This window comes from Lemur catta, chromosome 11 (assembly GCF_020740605.2).
Source record: "Lemur catta isolate mLemCat1 chromosome 11, mLemCat1.pri, whole genome shotgun sequence".
NCBI lineage: Eukaryota > Metazoa > Chordata > Mammalia > Primates > Lemuridae > Lemur > Lemur catta.
The window spans coordinates 5509073-5533400 of NC_059138.1; the positions used below are offsets into that span (position 1 = coordinate 5509073).

General features: G+C 45.1%; 1 protein-coding gene across 1 annotated transcript; it reads left to right on the forward strand.

Moving 5' to 3' along the window:
* The first annotated feature begins 6283 nt into the window (after positions 1 to 6283).
* Positions 6284 to 12523, forward strand: GIMAP6 (GTPase, IMAP family member 6). Its single transcript, XM_045565038.1, is given in 4 exon segments — positions 6284 to 6544; positions 8440 to 8563; positions 9957 to 10666; positions 10668 to 12523. Coding segments are annotated over 3 exon segments (930 nt in total). The 5' UTR covers positions 6284 to 6544; the 3' UTR covers positions 10764 to 12523.
* The last annotated feature ends 11805 nt before the right edge of the window (positions 12524 to 24328 follow it).

Sequence of the window (24328 nt, forward strand, 5' to 3'; positions counted from 1 at the left end):
CATGGGGGAGCAAAGTCTGCCCAGGAGACCAGGACAAGAAAAAAAGGTGTCAAGACTCAGGAACGGTCCTGCCCCCAAGGGCTTTGCACGTAGGATGGACCAGTATCTTCTACCGTTTTCAGTTCTTCCTTTTCTTTGGCAATGCAACATCTCTTCTTTATAAGCATCATCTATCACCCACAAGTTTGTGCCACTGTATTAGCCATTATATGGGTTTTTGTTCGTGTGCATCTCAGCATGTCCCCAGGAAGTCTGTGTTCTACAACTGATGTTAGCTCATTTCCCAGAACCGCCTCAAATTATGAGAACAATATGAGAACAAGACTGTTTGTTGTAAACTTACCTGTAGGTGCAGCAACACCACCCCCTGTCTCCGCCACAGCCGTTTCCTGTCTCACCTCCTCTTACTTTTCCCCTTCACATAATACTCTGATCCCTGCACAGGATAGAGTTAGAATCGGCGCCCATGTCCCCTCCCCTGCACCTGGGATGGTGCTCGGGATGGGTTAGCGGGGCAGGCTGGGACAGAGGGGATCTCCCCAGGGGGACCTTGCGGAATGTGCCCAAGCCCCTCTGCAGACCCCTCCTCAGGCTGGTGCTGACCCAGGGATACCGGGAGTTTTTCTCTGAGTCCGCAAACCCACACACGGCCTCATTCAAACAGTTCCAGCAATGAGCCTTTGACTCCCTTGAGAGCCAGCAACAGGACCATGTATTTGGAGCAAGTCCTTCCACCCTTACTCTGCCGGGCCAGATCTGACACCCAGCCGTAATGCCTAAACTGCTAACAGTCTTATTTTTTAGAATTTCTGCATTATGATTTAAAGCAATAACCACTTGACATTTGTAAAAACAAACAAACAAACAAAACAACCAAAGAACTCAAATGCAAACAAAAATCAAGCAAAACAATCTCCACTTCAAACTGTGGGTGCCCACCATGATTCTGTGTAAATATAAACATAGAAATGTGGGTCTTCCATTCCCGTTTCGTTCCATTTTCCAAGGTTGGGGGACCTTGGGGTCTCAATAGCACATCGGCTGTAAGTAATCTGCTCCTCCCCTTCCCTAAACACCACTAAGTTGCTTGTGGTAAGGTGACATTGAGAACTGGACACCACTGTCAAGAGATTTAACCATCCAGCAGCTGCCACCGTCTGCCCCAATGCAAATCCCAACAGGAGAGTCCTGTGGGTCAGAGTCAATTTCAGGAGCTTAGAATATATACTTTTATCAAGCCCCTGTGAGCAGAGCAGGCTGGAAAAAGAAAAGGTCATGAAAAGGAGGAAATTAAAACCCCTTGTCACCCTGGGATTTCATGCGGCCCCTCCTTCCTTTTCTGCAGAGACATCCTCACTTGCAACCTCGGTCTTCACTTCCACCAATCCGCATACTCATCGCCTCCACTGTGAGATCCCTCACATGGCCTTTCTAGGCCTCCTTCCTGATGTGTGAACATAATAGCTCCTCGACTGCCTCTAAAAAGGGGTCCAGGGTCTTTCATATCCCTGGGGTGCAGAGAAGATACACACATGGAGTCGTGTGTAGGACAGTTCTGAGTGGCCTTGGATCAACCCAGTTTCCCTGCTTTCTCACCTGTAGTTCTCAAGAATAACTGATGAATGGGCTGGGAACGCAACATTTTGAGATAAGGGGGAGCTGGGACAACTGTTCCAGATCCCACCCCCGCCCGGAATCAGGGTGTCCTTCAATGCTTTATTGCACCAATTCCAGTTACTTCAGGGTATAAAGCCAGGGTGGGCTGCTTTTTGGGGTCCCTCAGCTGCAGTGCAAGTGGGGTACACGCAGTCAAGACTCCATCCACCACAGGCAGCTTTCCTGAGCCTTGGGAGACCAGCTCACAATGACCTCTAGGCTTCTGTTGTCCCTTCTACCTACCTGCAACTAATAACTCTGCTTTGTATAGCTTGTATTTGGGTATTCTATCTCCCTGGACTCAGATAAATTGGCAATCAGTGCATAATGAAACTGCTTCCACCAAGGTGAGCCACTGTGGGGAGCAGAGATACGATAGGAGCCTGAGAGTGTGCCTGGGGGAGGCCCAGGGCTCTGCAGGGCTCTCAGCACAGCTTACAGATTTTGGTTAGATCCAGAAGCTGCTCCAGGAACTGTATAGTAACTCTCTCAGGGCCAAACCTTGCCAGAAACAACCGAGCAAGCCTGGTGTGTATATCTGGAGAGTGAAGCAGACCACTGCTACTGGATCATGAGCTGTCAAAAGAAGAATTAGGGATAAAGACTTCAGTTTCAATACACTTTAGTAGGGCCAACATAAAATGCTGTTAGTTTTGTGCACTTTGCAAAGACACCATGTTTAAGTAGAGTCTGTCTGTATCATGAATATTTATTAGCTTCCATGAGTGTGCTTGAGTGGGCCTGAATAACCCAGACCTTCTGATGAATTTTGAAGCTATTGGGGAAGTCTACTCCTATATAAACCCACTTTGGCATACGTGAAAGTATAAACTATCTTTTGTCTCTGACCCAGAAGTCTCACATCTTCTTCCAGTATCTATGAAAGTGTCAGTAGGCTAATGTGTTAGCTTAGGTGTAGTGTAAAATCTCAGACCCTTCACGGTTCTTGGCAGTTCCCTGGTCTGATGCAGTGTTGCATGGGATCCCTTGCCAGTGAACCAGAGACTCTGTAAGCTTTCAGGATGGCAGCACTGGCTGAGACCCTGCAGGCAGGAGAGGCATGTGAGAGATTAAAATCTACATTTTTTGACTCATTATGTATTTGGATCTATTTGGGATATGATTCATAAAATATAGCTGAGTGCTTGAATGTATAGATATTTCTTCAAGTGTGTGCATGCTGCTTCCCATTTTCAAGATACAGTTCACTGTCTTCTGTACTGGTTATATCTTTTATATACAAACCAGATGAATGATGAATACTGCACAAAACAAGAAAATGCAGCCATTTTCACTTATAAGTATCAATGAAAAAATTAACAACTATCAGAAATAAAATTCAATACCATAAGACATAATATGTCATGACCAAGAAAGTTCTTTCTGGTAATGGAAATATGGATTAACATTAGGGAATTTAACAATATAATTCATCATGTTAATAAATGTAAGGAGTAAAATCATTTGATCATCTTCATAGATGCTTATAAGGCATCATTCACATAAAAACACTCAGTGGAAAAGGGATTGATGGCATATTCATTATCTCGTGCCACAATAACGCTGTACCACAAACTACCTCCAAGCCCACTCACATGTTTGTCACTCCTATCTGTGGTTTGGATGGGTTTCAGCAGACCTAGGCTGGCTTCAGCTCAGCAGCTGTTGTCCTCACTGCTGTTCTGTGGTGTATTAGTCAGAGTTCTCCAGAGAAACAGAACCAGTGGCATCTGTCCATCTAATCTACGTCTCTGACATATACATATCTGTATTTGCATCTACATGTGTATCTATCGAGAGAGAAAGAGACAGAGACAAAGAGAGAAAGAGAGGCGACAAGGAGAGATGGAATCAGAAAAAGAGAGAGAGAGGAGATAAGAGATAAAAGATAAGAGCAAAAGAGGGAGATTTATTTTAAGGAATTGCTTACACAATTGTGGGGTCTGGCAAGTCCAAAATCCATAGGACAAGCTGCCAGGCTGGAAATTCAGGGGCAAGCTGATGTTGCAGTCTTGAGTCCAAATTCACTGTTCAACCCAGGCAGGCTGGAAACTTAGGCAGGTTTTCTGTGTTTCAGTCTTGAGGAAGAATTCCTTCTTCTTTGGGGAACTTCAGTCTTTACTCTTAACTCCTTCAACTGATTGGATGAGGCCCACCTGCATTATATATTATGGAGTGTAATCTGCTTTACTCAAAGTCTACTGATTTAAATATTAGTTGCAGCTAAAAAAAAAATTCACAGCAACATCTAGACTAGTATTTGACCAAAGAACTGGGCGCCATAGCCTAGCCAAGTTGATATATAAAATTAAGCATCTCATCACATGTGTATTGGCTCCGAAGCTCTGTTCCACGTCAACCACTCTCCTTCAGGCATCAGCAGATTAGTCAGGGCACGTTCCCATCTGAGTAATAAATATGTGAAAAGGAAATAATGAACTTTATATGGTAAGTGCTAGCCCATGTGTTATTAAATACTTAAGAGTTAAGAATTTTTACAACATCTCAAAATCAAAACCTTACTTTATTCATCTTTCACTATTGTTTTTGATAAAGAGTATATGGGGTTGGAGGAGGGACTCCTTATGTGATTTCAGATCCTTTGGACCATGGCAATATTCTTTCCAGAGAGAGCATTATTTCTTTCTGTTTTACCGGGTCTGTCCGGAGCCCATGCTAGCTCCAGCGGAATCGTGTGAACCTGTGTTAGTGCTTTAGCTCCCTCCTCATAGGATTACTGTGAGGATTAAATGAGTTAACATGCAAAGCACTTAAAACAGTGCCCAGCATGCACTAAGTGCTGTTTAAAATGTTACTTACTATTTTTACAGTCACCATTCTTTTTTGTTAACCATGTGGGTTTGTTTTTTTACTTATTTAATTGTAACTGTGACTAATTTTTGTTTCCAAACCTCAGAGCTGGATGGTGTGTCCAAGACCATTAATCCACGTGCTCCTCTCATATCCCAGCCTCCCTTGCAACTAGGTTGGGGCCAGGTGACTGGGTTCTAGTCAAGGGATGAGGTTTAAGAAACAAGACAAACAAGACAGGGACTATAAATTACACTCTTGGTAGATATACTATGCTTGAGACATTAGCACAGAGAGGCCCTCCCTCCACAAAACAACAGACTATACTATTTGGCTTAAAGGAATTGAGTGACAACACCATGTTGGCAAAAACTGAAAAAGTAGTCAAAAAAATACAACTTAAACTGAAATGGGAGCTGTGAGCCATAAACTCAAAGGGAAGGTTGGTAGCCCCAAGGGCAAATGAAGATCTCAGCCATATCTGTAGCCTAAATTTGGACTCAGCTGTAAAGCGAGTTGTAGATTGGGGGACTTCTGGATTAAACTAGAGATCTCAGAAGGGGGCTTAAGTGGTCTTGGTTCAGTAGCGCCAGCACCCCTTGTCAGTCCCTGATAAAAATATATGCAAACCCTCTCTAGAGTAAAGCCACCTTGATCTCAGTCCTCAGGATGTTCATATTTAAATTCACAAAGACTGTGAACATTCCTCCAGAAAAGAAATCACCAAAAGTGAGAGCCAGAAAACAAACAAACAAATCAACATCAGATTTACATTCTGTGTCAGTCAGGTTAGGCCAGATTATGCTGCAGTAACAAACACTTCCAAAATCTTGGTGGCTGAATGCTAAGTGGATCTCGTGCCTGCTCAGTGAGCTGCAGGTCTCGGCGACCCTCCAGGGTCAGCCTTCAGAAAACGGCAACCGTTAGAATTCAAAATAGATGGTTAATTTCAGTTATGGGTGGAGTAATAACATTCTAATTATGTAGGCCCTGGAAGGAATGGTAAAGACCAACACATGACTTCTAAGAATTATTCATGTTAAGGCATTTACAGAGTAATTTAAAGTAGGACATTGGAAGATATATACACTATGTAATAATTGTTGAAATCCATGGATATAAACCAGAATAGAAGAGAAAATTAGAACTACTATGTTAACTCAAGTGGGATTTTTGAGGGAATCTTAACATTTTAAAATCATATGAAAACAATATCATCACCTATGCTCAAATGTTCTCAATTTCTTCCTTCAGTGGCCTCCTTTTAATTAGGGTGGTCAGATCTGTTGGTAAAGTTCTAGAAAATGTGTTTTTGAGGATGTTGAAGTTTTTTCTCCCATTGTCCATGTCTAAAATACCTTTCTCCCCATACAAGTGCTCTTTTTAATCCTACATTTTAGACATTCTTTTGCTCTTCCAGGAGATACAAAAATGGAAATTATCAATGATTTATGCCTTAGAGTGAATATCAGACCTTGTTCTGAGAGACACAAGGAAGGAGAGGTTAGTGGGAGAAAGTAGGCAATGAGCGTTTGCCCCGGTACTGATGCAGAGGAGTTCCCTGGGAAGTGGGCAAAGTTCAAAAAAAGAGAACTCAGTAAAAAATCACTTTTTCTGACACAGAGTTTTCTGAGGGATCTGCTGCTGTTTAAGCTTCTGAGTTCTAGTAATCCTGGTTCAGGATAAAAGGAATCCCGTCAGTACTATTCCTGTTTTTTCTATTTCTGAGGCTACACAGTGCAAACACATGACTTTCTGACTTGGAGGCCCAGCCCGCCTGGCCCGTGTTCCTGCCCACTTCCTGCTCCTCCTCCCTCACAGCGGATGCTGCTGTTTCGAGAGCAGTTCTCCAGCTGGGATCTCTAGCACGATTTGCTGAAAATTGTAAGCAAACATTGGCCTTGTCTTCCACGCATTCCTACCCCCTGGTCTTGGAAGCTTTCCTCTGCCTCCTGCGTCTACTCCCACGAGGAGCTTACCATGTGTTGGCCCTAACGGGAGAGACGGGTTCACAAGAGTGCGTGGCAGGGGAGACGGGAAACGTGGCCCTTCCTCTTGCCTGTGGGTTGGCCCAGCGGTAAGTCTGAGTGTGTGTGTGTGTGTGTGTTTACATGTATGTGTGTTTGTGGGAGTGATGTGTGTGTTGTGTATGTATATTTGTGTGTGTGTGTGTGTGTGTGTGATGTGATAGAAAGAGCTATGACCAACAAGTCAGGAGAACTTTGTGCTCTGCGGCAAACTTACTGCTTAATATTTGGCAAGATGCTTCTGTGATTTTTGTTTTCTTTCTGAACAGCACAGCAAGGTTGGTTATATCTGCTCCATCTTCTGAGTTGCAGACAAAAAATACAAAGTGTGACAAATGTGTGAGGTGCTGTTTAGGGCTGGGTCTAGGTGGAGACAGTGAGGTGCCTTGATGCAGGCCCGTTTTCTGGGCCGTGCAGAGCACAGTCCCTAAACTCTGCTCCCAGGTGCCTCCCGCCCCCCAGCCTAGTCCCACCCAGCCACTGTTTTCTGTTAAGCCACCCTTCTTTCTAAAGGAGGAATGAGATTATGTTAGTGAAGAGCTGCCTCAGTTCCCACCAGGCGTGTCAGGAAGCCAGGGACAAAGAGATGGAGAGGGTCTACAGTTTGCAGGCCACCAGTTCACAGATTTAGGAGGCACTGACCTCCCTTTGAAAGGTGAAATACAGTTTCATCCCAGAACATGGCTGTCCAGGTCTGAGTGAGGCTGTCCACTCGGCCTGCTTCTTCTCTCTTCCTAGAAAGTCACCAAGGCTTCCTGGACTGCCTCCATCCCCAGCCTGTCATTTCAGAGCTGACCTGTGTTGTATAGAGACATCAGTCATAAAGCAATATCCACACTGGCCTCCTACTGGCTAGCTCCTGGGATTTGGAGAGGACTGAAGCATTTGCCAGGTCAACAGAGTAGAACAAGCATCCAACAATGTTGTGGCAATGAGACAACCGTGTCTCTCAAGGTCCCCTTGGAGTTAGGCCTTCCCACACCCCAGAGCCTTCATCTGGATTTGTTTCATCTGGCTATGAGTATTCTACACATTCTGGAAAAACTGTCATGGGCCATGCAGTTTGCTCTCCAATCCCATCAAGAAAACCAAGCAGATACAACACTATGGGCTCTTGAAATAGAGAACTATGTTAGTCCATGAAGTGAGGATACATTGCTCTCTCACGGGAAGGGTAATGGGAGTTCCTGGTTGGGAATGATGTGGAATCATTTGCAGAAAGGACTAAGAGTTGCTCCAGAAAAATGTTCTAAAATGTGTTGGGATCTTGTAGGGGAAGAGACTTTCATGAGCATCTCATTCAGGCCCAACATCCACACTGATGGCCGAGCTAACCGATGGCTGCATCGCCACTGAGCACCGAGGCCTCTGGCTTCCTTCTGGCAGGGTTCTTCCCTGTGAAGGTCCCAGTGGCTGTCATCTTCCTCAGAAATGGCCACCCAGCTCAGCCCCCTGCAGTCCTCACTGACAAGCCTTCTCCAGAGTCTGTCCCCAAGGCCCGCTGAGCTATCCCCTCCCAGTGCCTTCCTGCCCATTCATGCCCTCTAGACACACGGCCACACAGACCTTCCTGCTGCTCCTGGGACACACAGGATCAGGATCACACCTGCTTCTGTGCCTCTGTTCCTCCTCCTCCTCCTCTCAGAACAGCTCCAGACCCTCTGTCTACCCGAATTCCATCCGCTCCTCAGGTTCTGGGCCAGTTGCACTTTTCTCCACCAAACCTCTTAAACTCATGATCGAGACCACAGTGGGGCGGCAGCAAGAATAGGGTCCCTAAAGCCCGAAGAGAGTGTCAGACCCCTGCACCCCTCTCCTCATTCACTCCCCACCCCCACCCCTATATTAATGCAAAAAACTTCCCTCTGGCAAGAGAAAGGCAAAAGGCAGGGCCTGTTAAAACTCAGTTGGAAAAATCAGTAAAACATATTATTGTTTTCTCCAGATGGAGGAAGAAGAATATGAACAGATTCCCCAGGACAATTCTCCAGGAGAACTGTCTCAGGATCCTACAGGAGAGCTGTCAGGAGGTAACACTACTTCCCTCGCCGAAGGGACACACGAGACAGGTACGGATGGGGATCATCGGGTGTGCAGGTGGGACAGTGCTCTACCACCTGCTGTGCCTGCAAAGGCAGCTGATGTGCCCCAGTCACAAAGCTTGACCCACGTCAGCCACCACTGGAGGGCCTTCGGGGAAGGGCCCTTCTTTACACCACCCAAAAATGAAGGGAAAGACCCCCGATAGGTATGGTGGGCAAAAGGAAATGAGAAATAGCACCGATTTCTGAATCTCCAAGCCAATCCCAAGGAAAAGGGTCTTCACATTGTGCACTTCCCTCCTGAGGAAAGCAACTGGCCTTAGACCAAGGCTTGGATGCCAACAGATCCTGTGCGGGGGGTTGGCTGGCTCAGACGTGAGCGCTGTCAGGGGCAGAAAGGCTGAAAGCACCTTGGGGACAAGCAGAACATCCTCAGCTGCTACCTCGGAACTGGGATCAGCCTTCCCAAGGGCTTCCTCCCACAAGAGCTATTACTGCACAGGGTCAGGCGCTTAACTTTTCATGGGCCCAGCTTTGTCATTTAACCTGGGGAGGCAAAATTTATGAACTTAAATGGTTAACCTACCACCTAGGAAGATACCAGTATGTGTGCTAACACCTGTTTTACCTTTTCTTACAGCAATCAAGGGTAGATATTACTTTAGAAATCCTCTCCAGAGCTCAAGTGATATATTTGGCTTTAGTTAAAGTCCCTGGTGTGTGCCGGCTCCAGGCTGCTCAGATGGGAGTTACTGTCTTCCCCCACCTTTGCATTGGCCAGGTGGACAGGGATGGTTACCCATCATCCGCGCTTCCTTGAAAGTCCCACCCCTTCCCTCAAATTCCCTTCTGGTCCCCTGGGGGAAGCTGGAGGGAGCCAAAGTCATTCAGTCAGGACTGGGCTGTGGGCCAGCCACCCCCGGGCAGCAAAACCTGTCGGTGCTAAGGAGACTCAGGAGAGGAAGGTGCCCACACTGCCTTGGGGAGGCTTGGTGCCCTGTCATCTGAGACCCATCAATGTATTCAATGGGGACCAGACTTGTCATTTCTTTATGTACTCCAGGTCTTGGGACCCGCAAGGCCAGGAGAGAATGCCCTTCTGGCCTTCTGCCCCAGTCACACCTAAAAATCTTGATACTAGGTTTCTCAGTGTTTGGTTGGCTTCTCCAAGTCTCCTCTCTCAGCTGATGGTGGGTGACAATGTTCAGCCCCACCTTCAAGGACCAACCCGCCTAGGTTCTTCAAGGTTAAGACCTGAGCCCAGGGCAGGTTTCTTGGCCGACCTTGGCCTTCCTGTCTCCTACCCCAACCCAGGACAACCTGCCCCTGAGGCACTGGAGCTCGCAGGGACGCCTGATGAGGATACATGGAGTGGATGGGTGCTACCCCAGTTCCCCCTGCTTTCTTTCGATGCCCCTAGGTGAGAGGGAGAAACGACAGACCCCGAGGAGCCTGCGGCTTCTGCTGGTGGGGAAAACCGGAAGTGGGAAAAGCGCGACAGGAAACAGCATCCTTGGCCGCGAGGTGTTTGAGTCTAAGCTCAGTGCCAGACCCGTGACCAAGACCGCCCAGACCGGGAGCCGCGAGTGGCATGGGACGAAACTTGAGGTGACCGACACGCCCGACATCCTGTGTCCGCGGGGGCAGCCGGGCGCAGCCGCCGTGCGCCAGGCCCTCGCCGCCTGCGCCCCGGGGCCGCACGCCGTGCTGCTGGTGGCCGAGCTGGGCCGCTTCACCGAGGAGGACCTGCGCGCCGCCACGCGCCTGCGGGAGGTCCTCGGGGAGGACGTCCTGGCTCACACCGTCCTGGTGTTCACCCGAAAGGAAGACCTGGACGGCGGCTCCCTGGACAAGTACCTGCGGGAGACCGACCACGAGGGCCTGGCCCGGCTGCACTTGGAGTGCTCGTGGCGCCACTGCGGCTTCAGCAACCGGGCCCCGGCCCCGGAGCGCGAGGCCCAGCTGCAGGAGCTCATGGGCAAGGTTGAGGAGATCTTGTGGGAGAACGAGGGCGGCTGCTACAGCAGCAAGGCTTACCAACACGCCCCGCAAAACTCTCTGCTCCAAGAAGTGCAGCAAAGACAAACAACCCAGGGGCAAGGCTCAGAGCAAGTGCTCCTCCAGGAGTCCCGGCTGGAAGCAAGGGCTGTCCCAGATTCCGAGGAATCAGCAAAGTCACCAGAGCCTGCTGGGGAGGGTTGACCCTTTGAGCCTGTGCTGGCCTTGAGCCAGGGACGCCCTCAGCCCCTGCACCCCTGTGCCCAACCCCTGTTGCTCTCTCTATTCCTTGGAATGCTACCCAATCTCCAGGCCATAGCGTCTGCTGTGGGGAGAGAGGAAGGGGGCCGGAGGATGGGGTCCAGAGTGCCCAGCTCACATCCCAGGTCCTTCATTCCTTCTTCCAGAACATTTGAGGCCTCCCCGCTCTGTGCTCCAGCAGCACACTGCCCACCTATGGGACCTTCCATCTCATGGTATTGCATTTCTTGGGGGTATGTGCCATGACAGAATGAAAGTGTCTTGAAGGCAGGCCTGTGTCTTTTTCTTCCTGTGACTCCCACAGCTTCCTGGCCAAGGTTGACCCAGCAACTCGATGTAAACCATTGACCAGGTGACCTCGCAGCTCTTGTCCTTGCCTGTGAAGGGGGCAGGCACAATGACTGTTAAGGCACCTGCTGTGTCCTTTGGGTAGAGCGTGGCGGTGGCTCTGAGACATGTGGGGAGAAAGGGATCTTGGGCTGGGGAGGAGAGGAAGCAGGAACAGGGAAGGGGCAGGAGGAGCAGCCCTTTTATTCACTCTTAACCAGTCACAAGCAAGTCCCCTGGGAGCTTCCTAATGGCAAAGATGAGTGAAGTCAGGGGCAGGGTATTCAGCAAGCCAGGCCCTGGTCAAGAAGATGGACCCCTGGCCCTGGCTACGGGACATGGAGGCCCCTAGAGGTGCCAGGTGGGCTTAGATTGAGGAGGGTGTACATCTGGTACTTCCCCTTCTCCCTGGGCTGCAGGGCCCTCTCGTGATGTCTGCCTTCTGGTGCCAGAGGCAAAGGCTACTCTCCACCTGCCTCCTTTTACCTGCAGCCGCACCCTCTCCCTTGGCAGTGAGGAGAGTGTGGGTGGGGTGAGTGTCTGAGTGGACCGGTGGGCTCCCTGGCAAGTGTTTGTGGGGGCTGAATGGGAGGAGGCAGGGATGAAAGGTGACCTGCAAAGAAAGCAATTGAGTGACTTAAACATCTTGTGGAGCAGCTTGCATGGTTTATGGGAGAACTCTGCAGCCCATGGGTGTCTTCCTGGAAGGCTGTTCCTACAGACAAGGCTCATAAAAGCAATACTGGACAGGATGGATAGGGAACAGGATGTTGGCCTGGCTCTGGCCTCAGACAGGAAGCTGTCTGCCTGCGTGAGGAAGCCGATGCACCTCAGATGCATCTCAGCCTTCTCAGGTTCAAGATGTTCCTGGGGAGTTTGACTAATGGATGGGAGGAGGATAGGAGGAAGTGGAAAAATGCCTCCTAATATATCCCTCTTGAAGCTGAGTGGCAGAGGATCTCTATCTAGATACCTTCTCCTGGGAGATTGGGAAGTGGAGGTGGTGGCCATGCTGGGGGATGGTCAGAAGTCAAGAGGACGCAGCGTCAGGTCTGTCTGGATGCTCGTCTGCTGTCCAGCATCCTGCGGCCTCCCACTCTGAAGCCCACCACCCATCTTCCCCAGACACAGCAGACGCCTGAGAAAGCCTAAGCATTTCTTTTGCTGAAAGATTCAGAAAAGCATCTCAAAACAGAACAGAGACATATTTTGGTGTATGCTAAGATAGCCTTTGTACCACAACCATTTATTAAATAAGTGATTGATTTCCCACTGAACTGAAAATGCAACATTTATCATATATTCCATTCTCATACTCCCTAATATTTATGTCAGAATTTTCATTTTACTTCATGTCTTCTACTTTTCTACTCCTATGTGAATAAAATATTGATTTGATTACAGTAGCTTTGATTATAATGTGGTGAGCCAATTTTGTCTTTAGTCTATAATTTTATATTTTGTTATTCTCAGTCATTTATTCTATGTGAAAGTTAAAATTGCTTTTCTTGTTTCCCAGAAAGAACCCTACTGGCATTCTAGTTGGAATTGTTTTACATTTATATATTAAGTTTGAGGGAATTGGTATATTTCAAGTATAAGTTAATCAAGGCCATTTTGTTTCTAAATGAAGACTCAGAACCCCAGAGATACTGAAGTAGAAGCTAAAAATCATTTGCATTTCTGTTAGCATAGGAGGTACATTTTTAAAATTTAGATGTTATTATTTTAACTCTATTAGCTTAATTAATTTTGTAACAGAAAATACAAGCTTTGGACCAAATGAGATCCATCTAGTAACTAAATGGCAAGTAGCTCAAAATATGTCATTCTCATGCTCCCTAACATATCATTCGTTAAAAATAGTTTTTAATTACCTCAAATATGATATTTTCTCTCTTTTATGACTAAACAGCAGGGAAGATGGCTCTCAGCATCTTGGGAGCCTGCCATTATTTTGCCTTCATTGTTTCCAAAGAGCATTTCAACTTTCTCTGCTTATACAGAGGATTACAGTAGGAAAACTGAAGCCCACTTAGGTATTATAAGTAGGATGTACTTCAGTCCAGGGAATTAGAGGCTGGTGCAACACTTGGAGGACTGGGAATGCAAAGGTCTGGGAAGCTTACTGGTGCACGGAGCTGGTGGTTTTAGGCACTCATCTGCTGTGACATGCAGCTTGTCTCTCTGCTGTTGCTGCCAGAGAAAGGTCTTCCTTCTTTTTCATCCACTGTCTGAATCTCAGGCGAATACCACCTGGTCCATTTGGGGAAAGAGCTGACGTCATTTCAGGCTCCTTCTCTAAAATTCAGAGAACTTAGGAGAATCAGTGATGCTCCCTAATGATAGTTTCCTTGGCTGTACAGAAGATTTTAATTTGATCAGGTCCCATTATTTATTTTTATTGTTGCTGTGATTGCTTTTGGGGTCTTCTTCATAAATTCTTTGCCTAGGCCAATGTCTATGAGAGTTTTTCCAACATTTTCTTCTAGAATGCTGATGTTTTCATGCCTTAGGATTTAAGTCTATTATCTATCATGAGTTGATTTTTGTGAGTGGTGAGAGGTGCGGATCCTGTTTCAGTCTTCTACATTTGGCTGCTCAGTTTTCCCAGCACCATTTATTGAATAGGGATTCTTTTCCCCAGTGTATGTTTTTGTCTGCTTTGTCAAAGATCAGATGGCAATATGAGGATGGTTTTATATCTGGGTTTTCTGTTCTGATGCTTTGCTCTATGTCTCTGTTCTTGTGCCAGTACCATGCTGTTTTAGTTACTATAGCCTTCAAGTATAGCTTGAAGTCTGGTAAATTGATGCCTCCAAATATATTCTTTTTGCTTAAGGTTAGTTTGGTTATACAGGGTCTTCTATGGTTCCATATGAAGCATAGAATTATTTTTTCTATTTCTGTGAAAAATGATGTTGGTATTTTAATAGGGATTCCATTGAATTTGTAGATCACTTTGGATATTATAGACATTTTAACAATGTTGATTCTGCCAATCCATGAGCATGGTATCGTTTTCCATCTGTTTACATCCTCTGCTATTCCCTCCTCAGTGTTTCATCATTCTCTCCGTACAGGTCTTTTACCTCCTTAATTAAATATATTCCTAGGTATTTTATTTTCTTTGTTGCTATTGTGAAAGATATTGAGTCTTTGATTTGTTCCTCAGCTTGACTGTTGTTGACATATAGGAATGCTACTAATTTGTGTCCATTGATTTTGTAACCCGAGACTTCACTGAATTTATTTATCAATTCCAGGATTCTTTTGGCAGAATATTTGGGGTTTTCTAGATAAAAGATCATATTGTCAGCAAAAAAGGGATAGTTTTGACATTTTCTGCCCCTATTTGGATACCTTTGATTTCCTTGTATTGTCTGATTGCTCTGGCTAGGACTTCCAGCACTGTGTTGAATAGAAGTGGTGATAATTGTCAACCTTGTCTGCTTCCAGTTCTATGCGAGAATGGTTTCAATTTTTCCTCATTCAGCATGATGTTGGCTGTGGGTTTGTCCTATATTGCTTTTATAATTTTGAGGGAAGTTCCATCTATGCCTATTTTGTTAAGCGTTCTTATTATAAAAGGGTGCTGAATTTTGTCAGATGATTTTTTTGTGTCTATTGAGAAAATTATATGGTCTGTTGCTGAAACTTTCTGCTGCATTTTGGACATCCCTGAAAGACTCGTTTCTTTAAGTTATATTATATTCTTCCTAATTTTGTCAAGCTCTTTAGTGACTTTTTCATTAATTTCCTAAAATAGTTTTTTGGGCCTCTTTTTGTTGATTTTCAACTTTCTCTTCAACTCCATTCATCTGATTAGCCATCCACATTCTGAATTCCATTTCTGTCATTTCAGCAATTTCCTTGTAGTTGGAGTTCACTGCTGCAGCTGCATTGTGATCCCTTGGGGGTGTTGATCTGTTTTTATTTTTCATGTTGCCAGTGTTCTTTTGCTGGTTTCTTCTCATCTGAACCCTCTTTTATGAGTACTGGAGTAATAGGTTTGCAGGACTCCTGTTCCTTGCTGGTAACTCTTCAGATAGGTGCAGGGTGTTCAAAGTGGGAGTTGGATGAGACTCTGTTCACAGAGGCTGGTGTTGTGGGGGTTGCTCTACCCAGGGTCTCCCCACAGAGGTAACTGCAGCAACTGGATAAGGTGGTTGTGGGTTCCTGGGTTGTGGGCAATTGCTCAAAGCATGTCACAGTATGCTGGCAGCTTGAGGCTAGGGGGGATGTCCCTGGCAGGGTATTGGACTTTGGGTGCAGGTGCAACACTGGAGACTTGGGGTTGGTGTCTTAGGCCTGGTGGGATTTCAGGAGGCTCAGGGGCAAAGCCTCAGGCTCTGGTGTGAGAGCCTTTGACCTGGGACTAGAAGGAGCTGTGAGCAGAATCTTACCTGGATGGCATGGTCAAGGCCAAGCAGGCAGGAGGCAGTTGTGGCCAGAGGGTGAAGTCTTGGCTGAACAAGCAGTAGCAGGCTGCTCTGCAGGCTCTGAAGTGCGGCAAATGCCAAGCCAGGTGGGCAGAGGTTGGGTCCAGCAGCTGAGGAACCGCAGAGCTCTCTACGCTCCGCTCAGGGCTGCTGAAGCAGCCGCCCAGAGCCTCTCAGCTCAAAGCCTGCTGCGTCCCAGTGTGAGAGCCTCCCAGCTGGAACTGGGCTGGAGCCTTAGGCAAAGCCTCTGAAAAGGGGCTCTGAGCCAGAAGTGGGAGTGTGTAGATGGTGGGCTGACCTGACCTGGAGGGCGGGGTCAGGGACAGGTGGGCAGGAGGTGGTTGGGGCCTAGAGGGTGGATTTGGGGCCAAACAAGCTGCAGGCTGTTACTTAGGCACAAGGGTCCTGTGGATGCCAGGTCAGATGTGAGAGGTCGGGCAGCTTTCCATGCCCCACCCAGGGCCTGCCAAAGCAGTTGCCCGGGGCCTCTCAGAGCAGAGCCAAGAATCTATTCTTCTTATAACAGGACATAATTGGGGAAGTCCCTGGCTTGGCTTCTTAGTCTAGAGAAAGTTTTTAAAGTTTTATCTGAGATTTCTCATTACCAGATAGTTAACAAAAAAAAAAAACCAAAAAACCTAAGGTTGATTGATAGAAAGTCAAAAAGCTCCTTGGATGTTACCAAAGCTCTGACTAAAATATTACATTTTAAAATGGACATAGAATCACTATCTTGTTGCACTTACATAAATAATAAGGTCAAGTTTAATAAAACTAGACTTTTTGAAAAAAATTAATGGCAATTATTTTTGGAAAATGAGAGTAACTAAAAGATTGCATTTCAATAGAAAACTATAGTTCACTCATTATTAAATTCTAGTCCTGTTCATTTTCTTTGAGGTTTTGTTATCTCCCTGTAATCTGAATTGAATTGTGAATTTTTTTCTAAAAACTAAAACTGCCCTCCGTCCCCCCCCCACCCCCCGGTCCCTGAGAGCTGAAACTGGATGGCTTTAAGCTTCAGAAAAATCACTCCAACACAGCATGCATAGACTACCTTCATGCCTGTGCCTGTCTGATCACTTGCAGAGTTCACCAGAACACGATCTGATGATACAACCAGGGACATTCAACTGCCGTATTCATTCCACCATCTGACAATGCTTCAAACTAAAATCTAGAAATCTCGACTAGCTGCCTTGCAGACTCAAAGACTAAGATCATAATTTACCCCAAGCATTAACCTTTGTTTTTCTTCTGTTTTAATAGAATGACACCTTGAGTTCTCTTCAAGCAATATAATCTGGAATGAACACTTGAGCCTCAGTAGTACTCAGAAATAGAAGTTCTTGATACCTTAACAGCTCAATAAGCAAGACTTTGTGCCCTTATTGATAAAAATATTTCTCTGTTAATAAATTAGAAATGTTGTCCCAAATTTAAAGGCTCTTGAGGAACAAACACAGGTTTATCAGCAGATAGGTACTGCCTCCTCCATTGATTTCTTTATTTGGTAAAATCTTGGCTCCTGGGAATCTTTGCTCAGAGGACTTTTTCAGTCCTTGGCTGTTAGTCTCCTTGGCTGTTGTGTTTACCCCCCGGCACACTGTAGTTTCTCAAGGGATTTAAAAGTTTTCAGCAGCCACTGGCGCATCAAGTGATTGCTGTTAGCCTCAGATAACTTGAGGAAACCCACACCGACTATGCAATTGCTGATGGCAGCTATGTGACTGTGTAGAACAGGACTGAAACAACATTTTAGTTAATTCTGTGATGGCTTGCTTAACTTATAGCTAACAGCCAAAGTCCGCTTTTGTATACAAGGCTTGCTTGCTTAATTTATAGCTAATAGCCAAAGTCCGCTTTTGTATACAAGGCCTGCTTGCTTAATTTATAGCTAATAGCCAAAGTCCGCTTTTGTATACAAGGCTTGCTTGCTTAATTTATAGCTAATAGCCAAAGTCCGCTTTTGTATACAAGGCTTGCTTGCTTAATTTATAGCTAATAGCCAAAGTCCGCTTTTGTATACAAGGCCTGCTTGCTTAACTTATAGCTAACAGCCAAAGTCCGCTTTTGTATACAAGGCTTGCTTGCTTAACGCTTGGTTGCGATAAAGAGCTAAAAAAAAAAAAAAAAAAAAAAAAAACAAACATAAAAGACCTGTACTCCCGCTGCGCGGGGTCCCTGCCCATGGAAAGAGACCACTGCGTTGGTGCTCGGGGCTTGGACCCTAGTTCGAACTAGTCAATAAACTCCTTTGCCTTTTACAGCCTCAGTGACTCTGTCATTCTGTTCCCGGGGCTGAGGGAATCTGGCTCTAACAACTGTGAATACCAACGTATCTATTAATGATGACGCCAACATCTACCTGACTTTTTGTCCCAGTGACGAATCAATAGCAGTAACTGAGAGTAACACTATGCCATTTGGTCACACTTTCAGCTTGCTGAAAGGATGACCAACAGGAAAATTATTGAAACAAAATTAAAATGGAGACTGGGCCTTGAAAATTCCTGAGAAAAAAAACAATTATGAATTTAAAGTAGCCTTAATCTTACTTAAACTGCAAACATAAGCAAAACTTAACTTGGGTCATTTCTGGTAAATGTTAAACACAAATAAAACTTAACCTCAGCCAATCATAAGTAGCCAATAACATATGATTATGTGACTAAGGACTTTCAAACAGGTAAACCACAAAGACAACTGTGTAACTGCAAATAATCAAATAATCTCTTTATTTTGCTTCCACATTCACCCCATGAATATTTGCCTCTGAGCATTTCTGGTCAAAACACAGAACCTCTTTTGATTTGGTCTTCTCCAACTCATGAATTGCTTCTTACACACACACACACACACACACACATTAAAATTTGATTGTGCCTCAGTTTATTTTTTATTTTTTTAAACAAGCTTCTATCTGATAGTCTTGTGGAAATGTTTCCTATCCCATCCAAGGCTCTTTGATGCTGGGTATACTCAGAACACAGTAGTTTTGAGCTTATGTGTTAATTACTGGTTGTCTGTCTCCCCTAGTAGCAGATGACAGAGACCTTGATATTGGATTCTAAGTTCCTGGAGTACATGAAGCACCCACTAAATATTTTTCACCCATTTGGCAGTTTCACATTGCCTTCCCCTTTGGAGAGTTGGTGAAACTTCACTCAAGGTGCATTTCCACAGCAGATGAGAGGCCAAAATCCTCCTTGCTCCTGCTGAGAATCTTCTGGGCTCACTTCCTCATGCATGTGCCACTCTTCTCTGTCTGCCTTACCCCATTTCATGTGGACTTGCAGTTCAGTCCCCTGCCTGGTTGTTTCCACCATCATAACATATGCTCAGCGTTTTGTAGAGTTTAGCAACTTTCCTGGAAATTGTGAGTCACAGGGAAGGGTCCCACAGGCAGCACTGGGCATTCACATAGAGAGCTCACTCTCTTCCCCCTGGCTTAGAAAGAGGAACTGCTTATCCCTCCACACCCAGCTAAGGATATCCTGTACGGGTATCCTTATGCTAACTAGTTTATTCAGGATGTTTAGCCTGTTATAAGCCTCTGTGTTATTTTGGAATCAGACTCAAGCTCTGAAGTTTTATTTTCTTGGCCTGTTCTTGGTTCATGTGTAGAATGAACAAGTCTTTGGTTTGGCTAAGAAGTTGTCAAAAGAAGTCACGCTACGGGGTGAGATGGAGGTAGCTGTGGAGCAAGGATTAAAGCTAATTCACCCAAGCTGTGCATGGCCAAGACTATTAGTTATCTGCCTTCTATCCATTTGCTCCATCTTCCTTACTAACAAAACTATAATTTTGCATATAAAGCAATGCACTCACATGAAACACTATATTGTACAGTGTTTCTTACAGCTAGTGGTAACCATGCAACCAAGAGATATAAGGGGAAGTCTTGGGGGGGCTTTCTGCACTCACTTTGCTTTTGCAGTACAAGTGCTGCCCTGTCTTCCTTATTGTTACTATCTTCCTCTTTCCCCCTGTAATTCAGCCATGAGGCTGCAAGTGAATCAGCCATCTCACCACTTTGTGGATAAAAGTTCCTTGCAAAGAATGATAGAGCAGGTAGGGAGAAAAAGATTTTATTCTTGGAGACTTATATTAGTCCCAGACTTACTACCCATAAACCCCTTGTTCTATCAAAATCAAACCATTTGACTGCTAAGTCACTTTAGTGAAGTTTTTCTTACATGCAGCCTCTAAGTGATATTCCATGGCTGAAGGAGCACCATGGCCAGATGCCATCAGAATTTTAGACCAGTAGGAGTGGAGTTGTGGTGAATTCAGCCAAGGAGCTGAAAAGACATTGCCTAAATTGAGAAATTTACTCATGATTACACCTTGCCGTGACCTGCTTGTTAGGGGCGAGCAGGAGTTCAGAGACACAACAGATAAGGAGCAGCTCCCAAGTGTAAGGTTTTTGGATGGTCGGCACCAGAGAAAGAAAGACGAGCAGAGTTGAAAGGGTTAAGTAAGGAGGTTTTATTGGAGTGTTCTAGGGTGAGGGTAATGGATCCCAAGGGAGGGACCCGGGGCGGGAGAAAGGGGAAGGCTCCAGGGACTCGGGAAGTCGCAGTTGTCTGGGACTGAGGCAAGGGTATTTATATGCGGTGAGGGCCATAAGTGGAGGGGGCTTGCTTTTTAGGTGCTTGTTCAAGTGGATTATCAAGTTCTTAGTAAGCAGGATGTCTCGGGCTGCAACAGGATGTCTCCAGGGTCCGGTAGACAGCCTGGGGGCTGGGTGTGCTGCCAGTCACAGGATGTGGCTGGGCTTTGGTGGGGCCAGGTGCTTGTTCAAGCAGAAAAGTGGAGCCGACTCACTGCTTAGGGCAGAGGGGTTTGTAGCAGGGGAGGGGGCTACGTGCCCCCCCCCAGAACCTTACACCAAGTAGAGGAGTCAGAGGTTGAGGCGTGGAGACCCCATCTTTCCAAACAAACTCAGTGTGGGAGAAACAGGATAGTTGAGGGGTATCTATCTAAGTCACCTAAATAAAGGACCTAAACAGTACCTAACCTGACTTAGCAGATCAGATTAGATTGATTTAAACAAGATTAAACATTTAGTATAATATTTAGTATAAGTATACATTTAGTTATATTTTTCCCTAGATGTAATGGGGGAGTTAGGAGAGATGAGAAAACTTGTAGAAAATAAAAATTTCACATTTCTCCTTATGTCCTAAATATAGTCTTTGTTTAATTTTGCCATGCAGCCTGCTTCCAGTGAATTTCAAATTCTTCCACAGTAAGCCATTGACTCAGGAAAGTCATTTCCACAAGCTTGTTTCATGCATTTTTCCGACAAATGGAACTATTAGCTCAAGAGGAATTTTAAAATATTAGGTTATTAAATATGAAATGTCTGAATTCTAATCAAAAGTTTAGTTTATTGTATATTAATCAAAAAGAGTACAATTAATCGAAGTATGTATCTAAACTATTGGCACAATGTCACCATCTTATGCTTGCATATGCCAGCAGCATGGAAGCCTACAGAGCAAGCGGCGATGAAATTGTGAAAGGCCTTTTCCACAGCTTGTTAAGAATTGAATATTTTTCCTTGCAAGCAGTGGTCCAAAGCCTGGAAGAAGTGACAGTCAGTTGGTGCAAGGTCTGGTGAATAGAGTGGATGACAGAGAGTTTCCAAGTCCAGCTTCTGTAGGTTAAGCTGCATTGTACATGTGACATGTGGTCAAGTTTTGGCTTGCAAGAGGATTGGCCTGTCTCTATTGACCAATCTCAGCTGCTTAATCACAAGCATCCCCATCATTTCATCTAATTTGTTGTAGCAGACATCTGCTATAATTGACTGACCAGGTTTCATGAAGCTGTAGTGGACAATACCAGCACTGGACCACCAAACGGACACCATTAGCTTTCTTTTTGATGAATATTTGGTTTTGGACTGTGTTTTGGCACTTCATCTTCATCCAACCATTGTGCTGTATGCTTGCAATTGTCAAGAATCCATTTTTCATCACACATAACAATATGGTGTAGAAATGGTTCGCCTTTATGTTGTGACAGCAAAGAAAGGCAAGCTTTGAGATGATTTCTCTTTTGACGCTGGTTCAATTCATGTGGTACTCATCTATCCCAGCTTCTTTACGTTGTGAATTTATTTCAAATAGTCCAATAATGTTTGAATAACATCAAACCTTGCTGCTAATTCATGCCTAGGTTGAGATGGATTCGCTTCCACTACAGCTTTCAGCTCATCATTATCCACTTTGGTCTCAGGTCACCCACGTGGCTCATTTTCAATATCAAAGTCACCAGAACAGAACTTCTCAAAGCATTGACATACTGTGTGTTCATTAGCCACATCCTTCTCACACACTTCGTTGATATTTCAAGCTGTCTGCATTGCATTAGTTCATTGGTTCCATGACAGAACTCATATTCAATAATAACACAATTTTTTACTTATCCATGGTTTTGCAAAAATTGCTCTAAAAAATTTTTGAAAGATAATCACAAGCCAAACCATGTGTTTGAAAGAATGAGGATGTACCTTCACAATAAAAATAAAACAAGAAGTGTCAAAGTGAAATGTCAGAGATATCGATTGTCAAATTTAGTACTTAGGGAAATCAGACATTTGATATTTAATAATAACCTACTCTCACTAAAATTTTTCTATCTCATTAATGTTTTGAAAAACACAAATCCTCTATGTATCATTCTCTGAATGAGTACTTCAGTGCTTGTGGAATATAGAGACTGTTATTTTTCCCCATTATTCATTTTTTCTCCTTTATTAGTAATAGATCTCTTCCACAATAGCCAAACATACAGCCATCCACTATAACACATATATTCCCTGCCTTTCTTGCAGTAGGTGTGGCCATGACTATGTTCTGGCTAATGAGATTTAAGGGGAGCATCAGCTGGCTCTTTCAGAAAATATTCTCAAAAGGCAGGGATGTGCTCCTGTAAGAACACAGCCATTGCATGGCAAAAGTGACACCATCTTGAAGTGAAACCCTCTTAATGACCAATTTTTGATCCTTTTAAAGTATTCTGCAGCAAAATCTCTAAAAGATGCCTGAAGCATAGATGACCACCCAAATCTGCTTATCTAGCTTCCCCAGTGGTCACGAGTCTTGGCAAGAAAGTCTGAGATGTGACCAGCTGCACATGCTTTACGCGAAAAGCTTGTTATATAAAGGGTGCTTCCTGGAAGGCAGTGTGGGGATCCATCATCTTACAGCTGCCTGAGACATGGCTTATGCTCTTACGTCCTTATTAGATATTTCTTTCTGAGACACTGGATTTGTCAGCCTCTTTCTCTAAAGAGTGAGAGTTGAGAAGATTGACCAACAGAGTAAAACCCAGGTGGAATTGCCAGAAAGAGTCCCTCATTGATGCCTATAGATTGGAATGAGAAAGCAAAAGTGTAGGTCATGTCTGGTCACCACAGGCCAAAAGAGAGAAGAAACAGTCTGTTTCCTGTTTTTTGAAAAGTAAAAATAATAGTAGGAAGTGGTCCAATGTGTTTCAGGCTCTCCCTAACATCCTGAAATTGATTGGCCACTGCCAGGCCTGAGATGGAGATAATTTATTAAGCAACTCCAGAGCTGCTCCATCCTGGGTGTGGAGGGATAAGCAGTTCCTCTTTCCAAGCCAGGGGAAGAGAGTGAGCTCGCTATGGGAATGCCCAGTGCTGCCTGTGGGACCCTTCCCTATGACTCACAATTTCCAGGAAAGTTGCTCTAGCCTACAAAATGCTGAGCATATGTTGTGATGGTGGAAACCAGGCAGGGGACTGAACTGCAAGTCCACATGAAATGGGGTAAGGCAGACAGAGAACAGCAGCACACGAGGAAGTGAGCCCAGAAGACTCCCAGCAAGAGCAAGGAGGATTTTGAACTCTAGTCTGCTGTGGAAATGCAGCTTGAGCAAAATTCCTCCAAATCTCCAAGGGGGAGGGTGATGTGCAGCTGCCAAATGGGCAAAAAAGTATTTAGCGGGTACTTCCTATACTCCAGGAACTTAGAATCCAATGGTGAACAAGGAAGTGTTCTCTGTCAGCTGCTACTGGGGGAGACAGACAATAAATAATTAAAATACAAGCTTAAAACTACTTTGTTCTGAATAAACCCAGCATGAAATAGTGTAAGTGTCTTGGATGGAACAGGAAACGTTTCCACAAAGAAATCAGATAGATGGGGATGCTTTTAGATGAATTACTCAACTGTGCTGAATTGCCTACTGCAACCGTGGCAACACTGGTTCTCCTACATTCTCTGAATCACAGGAAAGGAGCCTGGAATGCTGTTTTTCCTCATTCCTTTGCCAGTATGGTCCAGGTGAGAGTTGAACAAGAGGTAATCACGCGAGATTTGGATGGTGGATGCGAAAGGAAGACCAACAGCAGGGAGACAATGGGCGTCCCATAGGCACATGTCATAGCAAATGAGTGTCTGATACCACAAATCTCTGTGCATCATGGAGCTTCCCAGACCTCTACCTCCCCAGCCTTGCAAGGGGTGCACCAGCCTCTAATTCCCTGGATTGAAAGTACATCCTACTTTTAATACCTAGGTGGGCTTCAGTTTTCCTAATCAAATCCTCTGTATAGGTGGAGGAAGAAGAAATGCTCTCTGGAAAGAAACAGGGCAAAATAATGACAGGCTCCAGACATGGAAGGGAGTGTGGTCCAGTCATCCTGGGACGTGGCATATGAATGTGAGCTTGCTTATACCACAAGGGATTTGTGCCCTATATCTAGGTAAGATTCTTATTTGACATG